The sequence below is a fragment of the Octopus bimaculoides genome, chromosome 19 (genome assembly GCF_046866305.1).
Source record: "Octopus bimaculoides isolate indiv1 chromosome 19, ASM4686630v1, whole genome shotgun sequence".
Taxonomy (NCBI): domain Eukaryota; kingdom Metazoa; phylum Mollusca; class Cephalopoda; order Octopoda; family Octopodidae; genus Octopus; species Octopus bimaculoides.
In genome coordinates, this window is record NC_142946.1 from 49502381 (window position 1) to 49524687 (window position 22307).

Below are 22307 nucleotides of genomic sequence, written 5' to 3' on the forward strand. Positions count from 1 at the left end.
ATATGTATGTATGTGTATATGTTTGTGTGTCTGTCTTTGTCCCCCCAACATCACTTGACAACCGATGCTGGTGTGTTTACGTCCCCGTAACATTAGCGGTTCAGCAAAAGAGACCGATAGAATAAGTACTAGGCTTCCAAAGAATGAGTCCTGGGGTCGATTTGCTCGACTAAAGGCGGTGCTCCAGCATGGCCGCAGTCAAATGACTGAAACAAGTAAAAGAGTAAAGAGTATCCTGAAGTATAACAATATCTGTTTCAACATACAATTTCACATCAGGAATCTTGCGAAAGAAATACTTAAATGTAATAAATATACATTTGTGTATATTTAGTTCTGCTATGAAACTAACCGTAAGAGTATTTCAAATATCCTTGGTTTGATATGATTACAATTTACACCTTTCAGGTTCTTAAAAATCAACATTACAATCCTATTTGTATTTACCATTTAGCTAAACATGGTTCCATACTCATGTGTGTTCCTGGCACATACAGAATGACAAACTCTTCCACAGAATACAGGTTGTGTGAAGTTCCATTGTTAATCGCAACATACTCTTTAAAACCATTTTATTTTGGTAATTGTTTTTTTCTACATATTATGTACATATTCACTTCATTATATGAGATGTTACTCTATAATGATAGAGTTATCTGTTGGTGACCACAAAACAGAAGAAAAAAAGGTAAATAGAAAACAAAATAATAATAATTATATAATAATAATAACAACAAAACAAAACACAACAAAAATACAAACAAAAATAAAAATATATATATATGAAAATTGAAGAATAAGAAACAGTCAAGCAAAACAATGATTTTCTTTAACATATAATATTAATAATTATAATAATAGTAATAATAATTAAGGGTTATAATAACATAGGTTTGTTTCATGTGTTATAATGACAATAACAATAGTAATATTAATTATTATTATTGTTGTTATTAGGGCAGTGAATAGCAGAAATGGTAGAGTGCTAGACAAAATGGTATTCAGCTATGTCCTGAGTTAAATTTCAACTGGAATTGACTTTACCTTCATTTAGTGCTGATAAAATAAGTTAATAATTAAATATTAGAGTTAACCTCATCAATAAACACGTTTCCTTTAGAAAATATCATTATTGTTATGGCTATCAAATTTTGTATACTGTATTTACTTAAATTTTTTTCTCTGTTTCAGTGTAAACCTATTTCCCCACCATTTATTGTAAACCTCATTTCTTGAATGGGAGTGCAGTGCATGCCATCAAAGTGACACTGGGGTACGAAGCCCAATATACCTATCATGACTAATTGCCTGATAAGGGTACACCAGGCACATGCATTTGATATAGTAATCTCATATCAGGAGAAGCAGTGCATGACCTTGCAGATGGGGTCCAGTTAGAATTTTCTTTGGATCAAGTAGCCCATTCTGTTCAAAAAGGTCCCTGAATAAGATTTGTTTAAGGATGATGAACAAAACACCCATGTTTCCAGAAGTGAATTATTCAAACTCCAAAGAATTCCTCTCAACACATGGCTATGGGAGTCCCCAATGTGAACCGCTCATGGTTAAATGATGGGTTCCTGGTTGTTGTAAGTTTGCCTGATGGTGGCCAACTAGTGACGTACACCAAAACAACTACTACTACTACAACTAGCCTTTGTTTTGGGGAAGAAGTGAAAAATAAAACATGTTTCAAGACATACATACAGGGTGTGGTGAGAAAAGTAAAGATTCACAGGGTTTTAAAAATCAGAATATGGATGGGTTGCAGAACCAAACACTAAGGAGCATTCAGCTGAATTCTCTATTGTTTCTGCCGATAAGATCAGGAACATCAACCCTTTTGATACCAAACTGCCCAAGACCACACATGGATCTTTGATACAAACTTTAGCTTTTAATGTGATCTTCCATAAAAATTTCATCTCAATTTATGTTCCAAACTCTACTTTAACTCTTTAGCATTTAAACTGGCCATATTTGGCCCAAATGTTCTACCTATTTTGTGTTCAAAGCAATCAGATCTGGCCTCTTGCACCTACCCTACAATGTCATTCTAAAAATAAACATTCACATCATCAAAATCTTGAAGCCATGAGATAATGCATGATTCATTCAAGACAATGTGAATTAATAAGCATTACATTTCGACAATTATCTGAATGCTAAGGGGTTAATAATGATAAAGTTATTTTACTAAATTCTTCATTATTACCAAAATTAATTAAAACAAAGAAAGTTTTATTTTAACAGGAATTCGGTAACAAAAGGGGTTAAAATTATTGTTTATTGATGAAAGAAAAAAATTTAAATGACAGAAAAATAAAACAAAAACAACAACAATGGCAACAAACAAACAAACAAAACATACTTGTATGTCAAAGTGATGCAACTGAATTCATTATCATGCGGCAGTTTAAATATAATGAAATGATTTGATTAATTAACCAATTGTTTAATTGATATATTGATGGATTTTTGTGAGAATTTTTTTCTTCTTTTTCCTTTCCTTTCTCTATTTCCTTCCTTCTTAAATGTTTTTATCTCTTCCTGGACCCTATCTTTTTCAAGGCAGTGAGGTAATATTAACTCCCTAAATGATCTAAGTACGGGTCTGATGTGTACAAAGTTATATAAATATGGTGTTAAAAATGTTATATGGTTTCAGTTGCTAAATGGACTGACTTGTAGACAAGAAAGAAAGCCTGACAATGTGATTTATGACAAACAGACCAATAAAGGCTTCCCTAACCAACCACTGCTGTCTATTAGCCTGAACAAATACCCCAAAGAAATGATTCCAGAAAATTGTCAAATTTTCAAACTATGAATTAGACCATTCATATATATATATATATATATATATATATATATATATGTACACACACATACCTTACATTTCAAACTCCAGGAACCCCTCTACCAATGCTATTTGGTGTGCAAATTGATCCACTTTGTCAGAATATACTTTTATGAGTTTGACTCTGACTCAGTGTACACTATAGACAGACATGAGCCACTAATTTCTCTGTTCTCACAAAGAGAATGGGTGATCATTCTTGGGTGAAGGCTTAATAAGACTAGAAACTAGGCTGAATGATACTTTTTTTGTTTCTCTTTTGCTTGCAGAGAGGTAAAACCTTGTGGTATAACCATGGAGATTTTTGTTTATTTACAGAGAATTTTATTAAAAAAGGTACATCATTCATTCACACACATACATATACACATACACACACACATAATAACAGTTTGATTCAGCTTCATGCAGCTTAAAGTTTCATAGCCTTGTCAAATGAACCTATCTTGTCAGGCCTGTAGAAACCGAATGAAACAAATCTAAGATGGCCTCTGGATGTTTCCTAACAAATGTATTGAATGTCACTTTTTTTTGTTTGTCCATTCACTCATGTATGTATGTATGTATGTAAGGATGGATGTGTTTATATGTATGTATGTATATATACAGGGTGTCCACAAAGTCTGGGTACATGGAGTAAATAAAATCATAATATAAACAATTAAATACAAGAAATAATAATTTCTTAAAGTATACGTTAATCCCCATGTACCCAGACGTGTATATATATATATATATATATATATATATATATATATATATATACATACATATATTATATATAAACACACACACACACACAGGTATATACTGAAATGTAAGGTATAATAGTTCCAACAGCACATACACTTCTTCTTCACTCTTGTGAGAGACTAATGAGTATTGGTTGAAATTCTAGAATTCATTCTCAAAGAAGGTGGTTCTTCTTTGTCTGAAATTACTGCACAACCAAACCAAATAGGAACACAGAACAGAAATGGTGTATTGCTTACAATGCCAAAACTTCGCAAATGATCTTTGGGGAAAAAAAAATCATTATTATTTTCTTTAAAGGCTTCTGACATGATGGAGAGAAATTTTAATTTTGTAATGTTGATTCCAGTGGTGAAGATTTAAACTGTGTATAAAGATAATAAATAAAATTTTTGAAAATGAAAACAACAACGATAATAATAATAATAACGGATGATAATGGATGACAATAATGATAAAATTAATATGCAATATAATAATAATAATAATAACTTTGGCACAAGGCCAGTAATTTTGGTGGAGGAGTAAGTCGCTTACAACGACCCCCCAGTGATAATTGGTACTTATTTTATCAACCTGGAAACGATGGAAGGTAAAGTCAACCTTGGTGGAATTTGAACTCAAAGAATTAAGATGTATGAAATGCTGCTAAGCATTTTGCCCGGCATGCTAACGATTCTGCCAGCTTGCCATCTTAATAATAATAATAATAATAATAATAATAATAATAATAGTAATAATAATAATAATAATAATAATAGTAATAATAATAATAATAATAATAATAGTAATAATAGTAATAATAATAATAATAATAATAAAAATCCTTTCTACTATAATAGGCACAAGGCCTGAAATTTGGGGGGAGGGGACTAGTCGATTACATTGACCCCAGTGTTTCACTGGTATTTAATTTATCGATCTCAAAAGGATGAAATGCAAAGTCGACCTCGGGGGAATTTGAACTCAGAACGTAACGACAGACAAAATACTGCTAAGCATTTCGCCCGGTGTGCTAACAATTCTGCAAGTTTGCCACCTTAACTAATAATAATAATAATAATTATTATTATTATTATTTAAAATTTTTGCCACAAGGGCAACTTGGGGGAGGTGATTACATCGACCCCAGTGTTCAACTGGTACTTATTTTATCAACCCCAAAAGGATGAAAGGCAAAGTCGTCCTTGGCGGAATTTGAACTCAGAACATAGCGACAGGCAAAATACTGTTAAGCATTTCGTCCGACATGCTAATGATTCTGCAAGCTTGCCACCTTAATAATTAATGATAATAATAATAATATATGAAGATTAATGTAATTCTTCATGAAGGTAAATACACAAATAGAATAGCACAATGCGATAATGTAATAAATTACAGAATGATTTATTTATTGAACAATATTTCTGTCTTTTTTGGGTTTGAAAATGAACGATAAAAAAACAAAAAAAGAACTGAAATTTAGAAATTAAGAAATTTCAATCTGTATTTTATTACATATTGTGTTGCACTCTTGTTATTGTGTATTAATAATAATAATAATAGTAATAATGATAATGATGACGATGATGATGATGATGATGGTTGAAATGGTTTTCTTTTTTTTTTTCCCCTTTACACAGGCAAAAAGCCATCGACTTGTAATGGTGAAAGAGGCAGTGTAGTTAGTCATTTGATTGATTCTAATGCATTCAATACTGGTGCTACTTCTGTTTATTGATATCCCCCGAAAGGGAATGAAAGGCAAAGTTTCAGCCTGGCAGGATTTGAACTCACAATGAAGTGGAATGTAACTAAACACCACAAGGCATTTAGTCAAGCATGCTACTATTTCCACCACCCACCATCCTATCAATAATAATAATAATAATTATAATTATAATAGTGGTTTTAAATTTTGCCACAAGGGCAGCAATTTTGGGGCAGGGTATGAGTCGATTACATTGACCCATGTGTTCAGCTGGTACTTATTTTATCAATCCTGAAAAGATGAAGGGCAAAGTCGACCTTGGTGGAATTTGAACCCAGAATGTAAAGGTGGAAGAGATGCTGCTAAACATTTTGCCCAGTGTGTTAATGATTCTGCCAGTCGATTAGGTCGACCTCAGTACGCAACTGGTACTTAATTTATCGACCCTGGAATTTGAAAATAATGATAATGATAATAATAATAATAATTTTGGTGCAAGGCCAAGAATTTTGATGGGAGGCGGCAAGTTATTACACTGACTGCAATATTTGGTTGGTTCATATTTTATCAACCTTCAGAGAATGACAGGTAAAACTGACTTTGGCAGGAATTTGAGCAGGGGAAGAAGCAAAGAGCCAGGAGAAATGCCATTAAGCATTTTATCCCAATGCGCCAACGGTTCTGCCAGCTCACCCCCCCCCCCACTTAATAATGTCGTTGATAAATAATCTTTCCTTCCAGCTAGAGAACAACAGCAACGGGGGTGGGGAAATAGCTGAGTGAAACCAAAACATTACATGTACACATATCTATCGGCCTTGGAGAGATGAAAGGCAAAGTCAACCCTAGTGTGGTTTGAACTAAGAACTCAGAGACATTTAAAAAAAAAGAAGACACCCCAAACAAAACAAAAAAAAAAAACAAACAAACCAACAAATAATAATAATAATAATGATGATGATAATAATAATTAATAATAGTAATAATAATAATAATAATAATAATAATAACCTGCTAGATAAAACCTTGTCTTTATCTCATTCATTTTAGAGAAAGGATGAAAGAGGATTCTTGCAAATTGTCTGTATATTCTTTCCATCATTTTTTTTTTTTTGCTTTTTTCTCACTTCCATTTTATAGTTCGTTTATTTTCTTCCTTCTTTCCTGATTTTGTTTAAGCATTTACCATTTATTTAATTATTTATTTATTTATTGTGTTTAGTGTTTATTTGTTTTTGTTTTTGTTTTGAATTTTAAAATTTCAGTTTTTGTTGAAAATTTTGGCAAGTTTGAGGACAGTGCCATGGCATAAGAAATTATATGAATGGCAAATGTATATGGAGGCTTTAAATCATACACACGTGTGCACACACACACACTCAAAAGACAAACAAGAGCATTTGTGTAAATCTCTCTCTCTCTCATTATACATACATACACATATATATACATACAAACATACATACACATATATATATATAAATATATATACACATATATATGCATACTTATATATATACATATATATATATACATATATATATGCACACGCACGCACAAACACACATATATATATATATATATATATATATATATATATATACATACACACATACATATGTATGCATATATGCATACATACACACATATATATACATACATATGTAGATATATATATATATATATACACACACACACACACATACACACATGTATATACATATGTTTACACAAATACAAATACACAATTTTACATACCCACAAACCTTTGCAGATGCATATACAGACATTAACACTCAGATACACATGCAGCCATATATATACACATACATACACTCTCACACACCAGTAAAAACCCTATATACATATATACACATATATGTATATATATTCATTTTTTTAATATATTTTTTTTTATAATTATACTTCAGATATATCGACCAAGAGCTGTATAAAAGTCCTGAAGACAGACAAGGAGCTGTGAGAATTTTGGACGTTCTTCAAAAGATATTGCCCAGCAGCAAGCCATCACAGAGAATCTAGAAAAAAAAAACAGAAAGAAAAGAAATCAAAGGACAAATTTAAACAAAGGTATATTAAAATGCCAATTTAAAAAAAAAAGGAATTCATTGTAAAATGATGAGACCATCACAGTTGCTATCAATGCTGCCGCTACTACCACTACCACCACCACCACCATCACCATCATCTTTATTAGGTGATGAACAGTGAGCGTGATGGAGTCAGACTCAAAACTTGAAGTAGTGCAGGATTGAATCAAACTGTTTTAAATAATAAGATATATAGGCGCAGGAGTGGCTATGTGGTAAGTGGCTTGCTTACCAGCCACATAGTTCTGGGTTCAGTCCCACTGCGTGGCACCTTGGGCAAGTGTCTTCTACTATAGCTTCGGGCCAACCAAAGCCTTGTGAGTGGATTTGGTAGACAGAAACTAAAAGAAGCCTGTCATATGTATATGTATATATATATATGTGTGTGTGTGTGTGTGTGTGTATCTGATGATGCACTCTCCCGTCGTTAGATGACGTATGAGGGTTCGACAATTTCTCACTGAACAACCACACAGATGTATTGTTTATAGTGATCAAATGTTTGTGTAGACATAAGCCCACTCCCTCCATCAAAGTGACATTACCTGTACAGGTGCAACAGGTGCCACATGTCGAAATGATCGCAGAGCAACGTGAAATGAAGTGCTTTGCTCAAGAACACAACGCAACGCCCGGTCTGGGAATCGAACCCACGATCTCGCAATCATAAGTGCAACACCCTAACCACTATGAATAAATACTAGAAAAATATAGAAAAATAGTATAGAAATATAGTACAGAGGGTAAAGAAGCTAGATCATGAATTAATGAACAAAGAAAAATGTATCTATTACAAAACCTACAGAATCGATCCAGTAATATACTCACAATTCATCGGGACAATTTATAGGTTGAGCTATTCGATAACCTTCTTGTAGGTATGCTGACATTTCAAAGGGATCAATATCAGCGTATGGCTGTTGACCAAGTGTCATCAACTCCCAAAGTGTGACACCAAAAGCCCACTGCAAATAGAAAAGAGAGAAAGACAAAGGTTAGTTAAACATATTTCTGCTGAAACATTCTACCTTTGAAAGAGATCAATGAAACGACAAGACTTACCACATCACTGGCAGGAGAGAATCTATGGGTAAGAAGAGCTTCAATGGATAACCATTTTACGGGTCGGTTTTCATTGTCCCCTAAGCAATTGTAATCGTTAGGGAATAAATCCCGTGATAATGAATTGTCTGTAATTTTCAAACCTAAATCACTGTCGACTCTGCAGAAAGAAGAGAAAACAGATATACACATGTATATAATTATATAGCCATGCTAGCATGGAAGACGGATGGTAGATGATGATGATGTGGTTAAGAAATAAATAGATATATATATATTTATATATATATACACACAATATATACACATATATATATATATGTATGAATGTATAGGCACAGACATGGCTGTGTGGTAAGAAGCTTGCTTTCCAGACACATGGTTCTGGGTTCAGTCCCACTGAATGGCATCTTGGGAAAGTGTCTTCTACTATAGCCCTTGGGCCAACTAAAGCCTTGTGAGTGGATGTCGTAGATGGAAACTGAAAGAAGCCTGTCATATATACACATATACATATATATGTGTATATATGACAGGCTTCTTTCAGTGTGTCTGTGTGTGCATGTGTCTGTCTCCCACCCCAACCACCACTCGACAACCGGTGCTGGTGTGTTTATGTCCCCATAACTTAGCAGTTTGGCAAAAGAGCCCAATAGATTAAGTATCAGGTTTTAAAAAATAAGTACTGGGGTTGATACATTCGACTAAAAACTTCTTCAAGGTGGTGCTCCAGCATGGCCACAGTCTAATAACTGAAACAAGTAAAACATAAAAGCTATATACATACATATATGTTGTATATATATATATATATATATATATATATATATATATACAACACACAGTTTACTGTTCCACAGAGGTAAGATCAACAAAAGAAAGAACTCCATCTGGTAAGATATAAATATCATTTAATGTATACAGTATGAGCTACTGATAGTTATTTGCTTTGAAGACAAGTGCTTAGGCAAGTTTTTATAACACATCTTGAGTCTCCAAGCAACCTGCAGGCCTTTTTGGTGCCAATTTATTTTAATTTATTTTAGTAGTTGTGCCTACCCGGAGTATTTACTCATATATATATATATATATGGCACTCCGTCGCTTACAACGATGAGTGTTCCAGTTGATCCGATCAACGGAACAGCCTGCTCGTGAAATTAACGTGCAAGTGGCTGAGCACTCCACAGACACATGTACCCTTAACGTAGTTCTCGGGGATATTCAGCGTAGCCCCTTTGAATTACAGGCACAACAGAAACAGGAAGTAAGAGTGAGAGAAAGTTGTGGTGAAAGAGTACAGCAGGGTTCGCCACCATCCCCTGCTGGAGCCTCTTGGAGCTTTAGGTGTTTTTGCTCAATAAACACTCACAACGCCCGGTCTGGGAATCGAAACCGCGAGTCCGCCGCCCTAACCACTGGGCCATTGCGCCTCCACTACACACGACACACACATAAGTAATACCTCAAGTTGATTGTCATAAAATGTGCCACTAATACTTACAAACAATTTCTTGTAGCCAAATCTTTGTGAACTATCTTTTTCCTATGCAAAAACTGGACTCCTCGGATTATTTGTATTGCCATGTAGACTAACTGCTGCGTGTTGAGAGCCTGAAATTTAAAATCAAGTTGTCATCAATGTCAATTTACAACCATGCAAACAATACAGTTCAGGTTTAAAACCCTGAGCAGACTATCAACTTTTCACATAACAAACATACAAGCTTGCATGGTCTGCTGCACAAGAGAAACATTTATAAAAGTGATTTGCTTCTTGCTAGATGTTGCATGAATATGACAAATGATAATTAATCAATCATCATCATCGTCATCATTTAACGTCTGTTTTCCATGCTGGCATGGGTTGGACAGTTTGACAGGAGCTGGTAAACCAGAAAACTGCATCAGACCCCAATTGTCTGTTTTGACCTGGTTTCTACAGTTGTATGCCCTTCCTAATGCCAACCATTTTACAGAGTGTACTGGGTGTCTTTTACATGGCACCAGCATGGATGCTTTATACATGGCACTGGCACAGGTGCATTTTACATGGCACCAGCACAGGTGCTTCTCACCTGGCACCGGGATGGGTACTTTTCTCCCATGGAACCAGCATGTAATCAATGAACTTTATTAATCCACTCAAATATATAATATGAAACCTTATTTACCTTTAAAAACATGCACGCAGTAGGACTGAACCCGGAACCATATGGTTGGTAAGCAAGCTACTTACCAACATATTGAGTTCTATGTCAGATAATGCTTGCTCTCTGTGAAGTATATTTTCAAGAGATTTCACTCGTATATTACTTTATCACACACATACACACACATGCGTTAAAAAATAAACAAATTCTCAAAGAGAGTAAAAAAAACATACGTAATGTGAACCACATTCTGACATGCGGCATTTCTGTAAAAACTTTTTTAGGTTGCCTTCACTGGTGGCATGAAATACTATGAGGGGTTGTTGATCGGGTGGGGTGAGGCATGCTGCTAGTACTGGGTTGATGTTTTCATGTATAAGCCCTTTGAGCATGCAGCATTCTTGCAGGAACACTTGAGTCTGATCCGAACGTGCTTGGTCTGCAATTAACAACAATATTGGAAAAATAAAAAAAAATAAGATAAACGATTATCACAATAGTAATTTCTCACTTTGATACAAACCTTTATGTTTTACGTTTAACCCTTTAGCATTCAGATTATTCTATCAAATGTAAAGGCTAAAGGGTAAAGACCCCCCTTCAGTCATAAATGACCATGGGGTTGCACCTAGAAAGTTCCCTTCCGAGGCACAAGTCCAGGCAAGGTTGTTTATGCATACCAGCCTCCCCTCTCTGCATCACTGATGTTATCCAAGGGAAAAGCAAACGGGCCGATACAGCTTGGCACCAGTGACGTCACAAATCATTTCTACAGCTGAGTGAATTGGAGCAATGTGAAATAAAGTGTCTTGCTCAAGAACACAATATGCAGCCCGGTCTGGGAATTGAGAGCCTGATGCTCTAACCAGAGCCATGCACCTTCACTGTCAAATGTAATGCTTATTTATTCACATTGTTTTGAATTAATCATGCGTTATCTCATAGCTTTTCATAGATTTTCATGATGTGATTGCTTATTTTTAGAATGACAATGTAGGATAGGTGTGAGAGGCTAGATCTGGTTAGTTTGAACATAAAACAGGTAAAATATTTAAGCCAGATATGGCCAGTTCAAATGCTAAACGGATAAAGAAAAACTGTAATTGATTGAATTAATGATAGTACATAGGATTACATTCTGAATTAAACTCACCTGTGATAGTTTTGATAAATACTTCTTGCTCAAATTCCCCTCCTTTCTCATCCTCTGTGATAATTGTTCCACAATAAATTTGACCAAATGTTCCTTGAAGAATAAAAACAAAATAAATAAACAGGAATGAGGACAATGATGATAATGGTGGGGGTGCTGGCAATGGTGACGTCTAACTTTAGAATTTATAAGGAGGGGAAACTGGCATTTCGATGGTTACAGTGGATGAGGGTTCCAGTTGATCCAATCAATGGATCAGCCTGATCGTGAAAATAATGTGTAAGTGGTTGAGTAGTCCACAGACATTCATACCCTTAAAGTAGTTTTGAGGGAGATTCGGTGAAACATACCAAATGTGATAAGGGTGGCCCTTTGAAATACAGGTACAACTAATTTTTGCCAGTTGAGTGGGCTGGAGCAATGAGAAATAAAATGTCTTGCTCAAGGACCCAATGCGCCACCAGGAATTGAACTCCTGACCTTAAAAACTGTGAGCCAAATACCCTAGCCATCAAGCCATACACCTTCACACAGGGAGAGAATTAACCAAATGAAATTAATAATAATAATAATAATAATAATAATAATAAGTCCCTTAAAATTTTAAATTGCAAGAATATGGAGTATGAAAACAGTAAAGGTTAATGGGAACTGCATTGGGAACTGTAAGCAAATATATAGACAAAAGGATGAAGGAAATTAGAAAAGAATGTCCTGTAGAGCTTCTACAGACAGTTTGCCTCTTAGGGACAGGAATGATTATCAGAATTGTCTTAAGCACTTGAAAGACAACTGAAAGCTTGTGGATACCTAAGGTTACAGGTATTAACCCGCTATCCACATAAATTCTATCAGGAATAAGAACAGTGGAATTTGAACCTAGAAAATAAGGACAGATGAAATGCCACTAAGCAATTTGCCTAGTGTGCTAATGATTCTGCCAGCTCGCTGCCTTAATAACTAATGACATTAGTCACTGAATAACATGATTTTTTAAAAAACTTGTTGCATGTTTTAAGTACGTCAGTACCTTATTTTTACCTACTAAGTATATCTCCAGACACACATCAGTTTATTAATGTTACATAATGGAGAATATATTTAAACTCTTCCTCATACTTTATTTTTTTTACACTGAGTTACAAAAAACACAAATTGCAGACAGACAAAAATCCATGATATATGAGCTGGTAGTATATGATAGCTTAATTAGACAGCTATTTTTGGTTTCCATCATTTTGTAAGGGTTTAAAAACAGGAAGAAAAATATAAGCAAAATAAAAAAAAAATTTTTAATCAACACTAAATAAATATTGTTATATTTTAGTTATACCCCTTTGCGAGCATTCTGTAACATAATACAAAGAAATATTTGACTCAATATTAAACAGGAAAAAGGCAGTGAGCTAGCTGAATCATTAGCATATCGGGCAAAAATGCTTAACGGCATTTCATCCGTCTTTATGTCCCGAGTTCAAATTCCACCAAGATCGACTTTGGCCTCTCATCTTTTTGGAGTTGATGAAATAAGTATCAGTTGAGTACGAGGGTTGATGCAATTGACCAGCTCCCTGCCCCCAACAAAATCTCAGGCTTTGTGCCTACAGTAGAAAGGATTATTATTATTATTATTATTATGTTGTTTTTTCTTCTTTCTTCAAATTTTCTTCCATTTCTCGCCGAGTGTTTTTTGTACACCTAGGGCAGAGAAGCTCATTGTATGCATTCCCAGTTTACACACGCAAATTCACAGGTAAAATATGTATTTAAAAAAGATAATAATAAATAAATTCATGAATTGGTGTTGTTTTCACAGCGATAATACTCTTCTCAGTACATGAGTCGTTCCAGTTAACATGATTTTTTGCACTTCCTGTAGGGATGGTAAGCCTGGTATCATTTTCAAATAGGTTTCAGTACCTTTTTTTATCATTCTTAGAGATCCTACAATCACTGGTACGGTAGTCGTCTTGAGGTGCCACATTTTTTCAATTTCTATTAGCAAGTCTTTATATTTATTATTTCTATTAGCAAGTCTTTATTATTATTATTATTATTATTATTATTATTAAGGTAGCAAGCTAGCAGAACTGTCAACATGCTGGGCAAAATGCTTAGCGGTATTTAGTCTGTCTTTACATTCTGTGTTCAAATTCTGCCGAGGTTGACTTTGCCTTTCATCTTTTGGGGCCAATAAAACAAGTACTTGCTGAGTACTGGGGTTGATGTAATCCACTTGCTCACCCACTTTACGAACTCACTGGCCTTGTGCCAAAACTTGAAACCAATATGAAACAGCAAAAATTGATTAAAGGGTTTTTTTTTTTTCCTTTTTTTACATATAGACACAGCTGCGGATAGGCACAGGTGTGGTTGTGGTTATGAAGCTTGCTTCCCAACTGTATGGTCCCATGTTCAGTCCCATTGCGTGGTACCTTGGGCGAGTGTTTTCTGCCATAGCCCCAGACCAACCAAAACCTTGTACATGGATTTGATTAATGGAAACTGAAAGAAGCCTAACGTGTGTGTGTGTGTGTGTGTGTGCACATGTGTGTACTCTAGTCTAGGCATTACATGATGGTTGTAAATGAGCATCACTGTCATATAAGCAATGTTGTTCGTTTACATTCTCCTGTGCAAAACATGGAAGCAGGTGAGGGTTGGTGACAGTAAGGGCATCCAACTGTAGAGAATCTGCCACAACAAATTCCATCCGATCCATGCAAGCAAGAAAAAGCAGACATTAAGACAACAATGACAATGATGATAAAGATGATGCTGAACCCAATCAAATACATGAAGCAAACAACTCTGACAATAACAGTGGCACCCAATATTTTAGTGGTCAGATATGCTTCATGATAAAGCATAGACTGGGTGAAGGTATGGTGATGATAATTAATGGTGATGATAATTAATGGTGTACAATTAGCTTATTACGAGATGGAAACAGAACTGGTCTTTAGGATCAGAAATTACCTTCAAGCAAGATTTCACCTAGAGTTATTCGGTTTCTTTCTATTGAAATTTCTTCTAATAAAAGTCGGGGATCAGTTCCTTTTGTGTCCATGGGTATACAGATACCCTGCCGGAAATTTGGAAGACCTGAAAAAATACGAATTAAATAGAATAAAGCAAGAGGGCAATAAAATAGATGGAGAAAGAGAAAATAAAGAGGTTTTCTTTTTGTTTTTTTTGTTCTGTCAAAACCTCCATGCAGTTAAAAAGTTTGATTTCCAACCACATGGTCTGGGGTTTGGTCTCATTGCATGATATCTTGGGCAAGTGTCTTTACTATAGTCCTGGGATGACCAAAACCTTGTGAATCGATTTGGTAGACAGAAAACGGAAAAAGCCTGGTGTGTGTGTGTGAGAGAGTGAGAGACTTACAGAGGGGACAACAGGGGGCTTAGAGTCTTGGTGGTTTGCTGTGCTTGAAAAGGAATTCCAAGCTAAATATAAGTATGGCTGCCCTTGCATACAGGCTTGTCCCCTGTAACCCTCTCCACCTGAGCATCCCTAATCTTTTAGGCTCATAAGAGCTGGTCCCACGTAAAAAGCATTTGTGCCGGTGCTGCATAAAAGCACCCAGTCCACTCTGTAAAGGGGTTGGCATTAAGAAGGGCACCCAGACATAGAAACCAAGCCAAAACAGACATGGAGCCTGAACAGCCCTTCAGCTGGTCAGCTCTTGTCAAACTGTCCAACTCATGCCAGCATGGAAAATAGACATTAAATGATGATGATGATGATATATATTTCTTTTCTTTCTTTTCGCCCTTTCAAAGCCTAGCCAGGCTCATGGGCCCGGTTTCTATGGTGTATGTGTTCCACCCAGCTGGACGGGACGCCAGTCCATCGCAGTGTTACTCAAGAAACAGGAAGAAAGAGTGAGAGAAAGTTGGGGCGAAAGAGTACAACAGGGGTCGCCACCACCCCCTGCTGGAGCCTCGTGGAGCTTAAATGTTTTCGCTCAATAAACACTCACAACGCCCAGTCTGGGAATCGAAACCGCGATCCTCCGACCGCGAGTCTGCTGCCCTAACCACTGGGCCATTGCGCCTCCACGATGATATATATATATATATATAAATAGCCAAACTTACCAGAACCTGTAGTATTGTTCGGAGTATCAGCTCGCAAGAATGTCTGGCTTTGTTGAGTGAGTGCTTGTGAGCTGCTTGTGTCACTGAAATCATCATCAAAGATGAAAAAAAAGAACAAGAGAAAAACATAAAAACCTTTTTCAACATAATTTTAATTAAACAGAAAAAAAAGAGACAAAAACAAAAGTGATAAAAGAAAAGGAAAGAAGACAGTTAAAAAAAAATATATTCATGTGATCCTTGCGATCTTTAAGAATCCTTATATACAAAGCTTAAGTGCTGCTATAACTTCCAAATGTGCTAAGTAGGACGTAACGTTAAGAGTTTGTATCTAAGCAAGATATATATATATATATATATATATATATATATATATATATATACACATATATATTTTGTAACATTTACAAAGAGCAATATTTTTTGTTGTTTTCTTTCTTTTTTTCTGTAGAAATCTGAAATAAATTATCCAGTCGTGTTCTAGATAAACATTCTGACTCAAGTGAACAGATATGATTCTAATTGTACTGAAGCTAAATGAGACGCAATTAGGTTCAACTTGTGATCTTGCAGTCAGTTATCAGACAGACTTAATCTCAGCTTGGGGGCGAGGGGAGGGAGGGTCATAATCTAAACATTAATTTAGGATGTGAATAAATTAATTCATACACATATGTATGTGTGTGTGTGTGTGTGTGTGTGTGTGTGTGTGTGTATATATATATATATATATATATATATATATATATATATATAGGTATGTTGATGCAAACAGGAAAAACAGAATTAGTTTCATAAGTGGCAATGCATGAAACTCGGACTTTGAATCATTCTGTTACTTCTGCTAAATATTAAGAAATATATATAAATGTGTGTGTGTATATAAAATATATATTTAGTTGAAATTTATAGAAAAATGAAAGATGAAGATAGGTGTATGAACAACAAGCAGGTGTATTAGTTTGATGCTCAGGAAAGTGAAAAAGTCTTTTACTTTTCGAGCCTATGCTCTTCAACAGAAACGAATAAGAGAAAATAAAGAGAGAGAGAATGAGAAAAAAAAACAAAAAAACTTGTGGATTTAGCGGTCAAGCATGGCAACTGTATGTATATGTATATATGTATACTGCGTTGTGTAAATATCTATTTACCTATTTATTCCATGTGTTGACCATTTTGTGATCAGAAGCACTTTATCAACAAGTTATTAGTCATTTTTTAAAATCAATATTAAATGAGAGGGGGATAAAGTAGTGAGTGGGCAGAATCATTAACATACCGGGCAAAATGCTTAGCAGCATTTCGTCTGTCTTAACATTATGAGTTAAAATACAGCCGAGGTTGACTTTCCTTTTCATCCTTTCGGGGTCAATAAAATAAGTACTGGTTGAAGACTAGGGTCAGTGTAAATGACTTACCCAGTTCCCTTGGACTTGCCGGCCTTGTGCCAAAATCTGACATCAACATTAAGTTGTAGCTTTGATAATTATCCCAGGGGTATTTAGGAAAGTAAATAAAATGAAATAGATTTGATGAGACACTGAGCTTGGGTAACCAGGAGATTACTGACAATGTCCCATTACTTCATAAATGTGTATATACACACACATAGACACACACACACACACACACACACATAGACACACACACACACACACATAGACACACATACATGGAGAAATATACATATATACACACACACACATAAATTCTAATTTTGGCACAGTACCAGCAATTGTTAGGGGAAGTGGGAAAGCCAATTGCATTGAACTTCAGTAATTGACTGGTATTTTATTTTATTGACCCCTGAAAGGATAAAAGGTAAAATTGACCTTGATAGGATTTGAACTCAGAATGTAAAGAGGCCTAAGACATGTGACATGCTAATGTCTGATGTGCTAATGACTCTGCCAGTTTGCCACTTTCACACACCTAAATACAGATATAAATATGTACACACACACACACACACACAACTACATATAAATATGCACACACATTTATATACACATACAGACCCTTATCAAACAGCATAGACCCATATGTATGCGCACACAAACTAATAAACACAAGCACACATATCTCTACATAGAGCAGGGATGGGATCATTTATTTGAATTGGTGGGGGTCTTTGATGAAATCAAGAAGCCAGATACTAAATGTTAGTCATTGTGGAAATAAACTATAAATAATCATAGACATGTGTGAGAGAGAGGGAGAGAGAGAGAGAGAGAGAGAGAGAGAGAGAGAGAGAGAGAGAGAGAGAGAGAGAGAGAGAAGATGTAATTGAATATAGAAAACTTAAGAACACCCTTCATAGTTAAGTAGGCGTGGAGAAACAGAAGAGTTTTTCACTCTGATGGGGGTAGACAGACAGACAGACAGATAGATGAATGGGTAGATGGAGAGGCAGAGATGCATAGATAAACAAGCAGAGATGTAGGTAAACAGACAGAGGGATAGACAGACAGTCATATGAATGAATGAATATATATATATATATATATGGAGAGAGGGGGAGGGAGGGGGAAGACAGACAGTAAGATATATGTATGTGTGTGTAGGTAAATACATATGTATGTATGTAGACAGAATGAGACAAGCAGAAAGATGGATGGATAGATAGGAAGGTTTATATATTGAGATAAACAGACAGAGGTGGACAGGTAGATAGAAAGATAGACAGACAGACAGAACCCCCCCCCCAGATTAGTGGTCTAATTAGCAATTAACTCTTAACACACAATCACAACTATTTGCAAATAGGCATTTTGAAGAGATATAGTTCACTGGAGAGCCCTGTATTAGCTTGCAGTGTTGATCTTTCTTCTTTACTGTATCACATGTCTTCAAATGAGTGCCAGCATGGTTGTACAGTTAAGAAGACTGATTAGCAGCTATGTGGTTCTGGGTTCGATCCTACTTTCTACCATAACCCTGGGTTGATTTATGTTTTGTGAGTGGAATTTGGTAGGCAGAAATTGCAAGTTTGTCATGGATATAAAAAAAGGGTGAGTCAAAAAGTAATGCAATTACTGAAATAAAAGTATCTTGCTCAAGGACACAATGCGCTGCCAGGACTTGAACTCACAACTATATGATCATGAGATAAATAGTCCAACCGCTAAACCACACGCCTTCACCAACTCATGCTTGCATGTAAAAGACAAGAGTGTGTCTATGTATGTGCACATACATGTGTGTTCATTGTCACCTGTGTAAAGCGGTGTGGCATGTTGCATCCCTTTAAGTCAAAAGTCTACATATCCATTTGACTGAGATCAATTAGATAAGTACTGGGTTAGAATAAAGGCTGTGATTGGATATCATCGACTAAAAATCCTTAAAGGTATACTCGTAACAGCCATAGTTCAGTGACTGAAATTAATAAAAGAATATATTTGAAGTAACAATTGGCTATATAAGGGAGGTAACTGAAATGCTTTGTAGATTATTCTTGAATGAAAATAGTTAAATTTTTCTCCCTTTAAATCACGTACTCCTTACCGCCATACATGACATATTCTCAAATAATTTTTTCTACTTTTAAACCAAGCAAAGAATTATTGTTATAATTATACTGGAGAAGCCTGTCCCAGTATATGACAAAAGCTACATATTTCCATTTTCCATGCAGCCTAGTTTGACTTTGTCAGTTTGAGTTTAAAAAAATATTACCAGTCACATACTACAGCTTATTTAATCTTATGCATTAGATGGCCAACCTATGAAGTTACCCCAGGTTTCACGTCCATAAAGCACTTAGCTTTACAGCATCTTCTCAGCCCCTAATGCACTTCATAGATGCAAAACCCTGGTAAGACCATTGACCAGTCATGGCTATCTCTATCTAAATATCTAAATACTCTACAGCTCTATAACTTAGAGTGTGCTTCCTTTTTGGATTTATGATTTACTGATGGTATATATATATATATATATATATATATATATATATATAATTCAATCAGAGGTTATGTTAGCTTCATGAAGGGATGGTGTCATCCAAGGAAATACTGGTTCAGTACCTAATGTCTTGGGGGGTGGATGAGGGTGGATGGGAGGAGCTGGGAAGGAGATAAAAATAATAGTTACAGGGTACCAGAGCAAACTCTCAAGGTACAAGAGGGTGAGCATAAGAGAGGAGGAGGAGGAGGAGACTGGGTAGGTTCATGTTGCTCCAGTCAACTCAGCTGGCAAATATGAGTTGTACCTGTAATTCAAAGAGCCAGCTTTGTCACATTCTGTGTTACGCTGAATCTCTCAGAGAACTACTTAAGGGTAGGCATGTTTGTGGAGTGCCACTTGCACGTTAATCTCATGAGGTTGATGTTCCATTGATAGGATCAACTGGAACACTCATCGTCGTAACTGACGGAATGCCAGTTTTTTTTTAAGCAGGAGTTGAATGTCGAGTTATTCTGGGTTAGGATTTTACAACCAGATGCTCTTCCTATCGCTAAACCTTCTCAGTTTTACAAGGACTTTTGTTTTTGCTTCAGAAGTATTTCGTCTGCCGTTACGTTCTGAATTCAAATTCCGCCGAGGTCGACTTTGCCTTTCATCCTTTCAGGGTCGATAAATTAAGTACCAGTTACGCACTGGGGTCAATGTAATTGACTTAACCCATTTGTCTGTCCCCTCTATGTTTAGCCCCTTGTGGGCAATAAAGAAATAAGAATCATTAACACGTTGGGTGAAATGCTCAGCGGTATTTCATATGTGGCTACTTTCTGAGTTCAAATTCCACCGAAGTCGACGTTGCCTTTCATCCTTTTGGGGTCGATTAAATAAGTACCAGTCATGCACTGCGGTTGATGTAGTCGATTTAATCCCTTCCTCCAAATTTGAGGCCTTCTGCTTCTAGTACAAAGGATTATCATCTCTCGTTTCTTCCTATCGTGACATCTATTTGTTCAGAGTCTTACTGTTATAACCTTGCACTTAAACTCATTTCTTGTCTATCACCACAAACTACCCTTTCCTAACCAACCGACGAGAGAGGTACTTTAATGTGTTTGACCAACCTGCTAGAAATAGCAACCAAATTTCCCTCAAACCATTTATCAGGATCTCAAAAAAAAAGGCACAAGGTCAAACAAACAAAGTAGCTCAAGACACCCTTTATAAGACAGGATGGTCATGGTTGGAATATTTTTGATTATAGATCTGCTCGATTAGAGTTGAGCTGGAGCTAAACATCCACAACAGCTGCTTCCTCATTGGTTACATAAGTCTTACCATTAAAATTACAGATGCGTGTGAGAATAAATATGCACAAACTCTCCATGGTATAAATAAACACCCACCAACTTCACCAAACGTACCCAAGAAACAACCAACAGAGGTCGTACAGTTATTTCCAGAGAAATTAGTTTCTATTGAGCTAAACGTTCCCCGGCTTCGTAGCCAAACTCGATAATAATGGCGTGAAACTCTCTAAAGACCAGCCAAACGAAAATCTCTTAATCCAATCATGAACAATAGGGTTTACACAAAACGAGGCCAGAAAAGCAATGATTTGCAGCTTGAAGAAAGAGAAAGGAACGAAAAGCATGATTGTGTGTGTGTATTATACGTACATACATATATGCACGCAGAGAGAGAGAGAGAGAGAAAGAGAGAGAGAGAGGGGGGGGAAGGAGAGAGGGAGAGACAGAGATAGATGAAAGGAGAAATTTCTCCTACCACACACACACACGCGTGCTTCAATAAACTTATATAAGGTAGCAATACATATGCCCACACCCACACAGTAACACTCGTAGATATACAAACCTATAAATGTAGACAAACACATACAAATTCCTGAAGTCACAGAGGTTCAATAAACAGATATATTTATACATGATACTATTGAAAAAGGCTCACACACACACACACAAGCATTTATACGTAAACAAACACGCATACTTATATGTTCGCATATCTGGTCGACTACTCACATATATGCGCACATAGATTCATTCATAAACACACACACACACACACGCCACCAATAAATCAAAGAAGCCAAAGGGAAGTAACTCTTAATAAAAACCAAACAGCAGGAAACGTGTTGATGTTTGCAGCCGATTAAATTAGACACGTTCTCCTCTTCGTTGTATTTCCTTTGGCATTTTTATTTTTTGTTCGCCCTCTTTGACTCAGCACCAATGAAATGGTTCAGAACTTATCTTTTTCCATCATCGCCACCACTTATTTTTCCACGTCTCTATAGTTCTTTAGTGCTAAACCACGCACTCACAAGTCTCAATAGTATGCACACGTACAAATGAATGCATACAAAACTAGCGCACACTCACGCAGAGATTCAGAAATATAAACAAATATACATATATATACGCACGCACAGACAGATAGACACACACACACTATATATATATATATATATATATATATATATATATATATAT

At 35.8% G+C, this 22307-nt stretch overlaps 1 protein-coding gene across 3 annotated transcripts in view; it reads right to left on the reverse strand.

Annotated features, from left to right (window-relative positions):
- Positions 1 to 7099: 7099 nt before the first annotated feature.
- Positions 7100 to 22307, reverse strand: part of LOC106882040 (inactive tyrosine-protein kinase RYK) — a 240397-nt gene continuing 225189 nt past the window's right edge. For all 3 annotated transcript variants that reach the window (XM_052974851.2, XM_052974852.2, XM_089337649.1), the window contains 8 exons: positions 15892 to 15974; positions 14765 to 14890; positions 11786 to 11878; positions 10866 to 11071; positions 9984 to 10093; positions 8480 to 8639; positions 8246 to 8382; positions 7100 to 7345 (listed from right to left, as the gene is read on the reverse strand). In XM_052974851.2, the coding sequence (XP_052830811.1) occupies positions 7234 to 7345; positions 8246 to 8382; positions 8480 to 8639; positions 9984 to 10093; positions 10866 to 11071; positions 11786 to 11878; positions 14765 to 14890; positions 15892 to 15974 (1027 nt within the window). In that variant the 3' untranslated portion in view covers positions 7100 to 7233. The remainder of the gene's footprint in view (positions 7346 to 8245; positions 8383 to 8479; positions 8640 to 9983; positions 10094 to 10865; positions 11072 to 11785; positions 11879 to 14764; positions 14891 to 15891; positions 15975 to 22307) is intronic.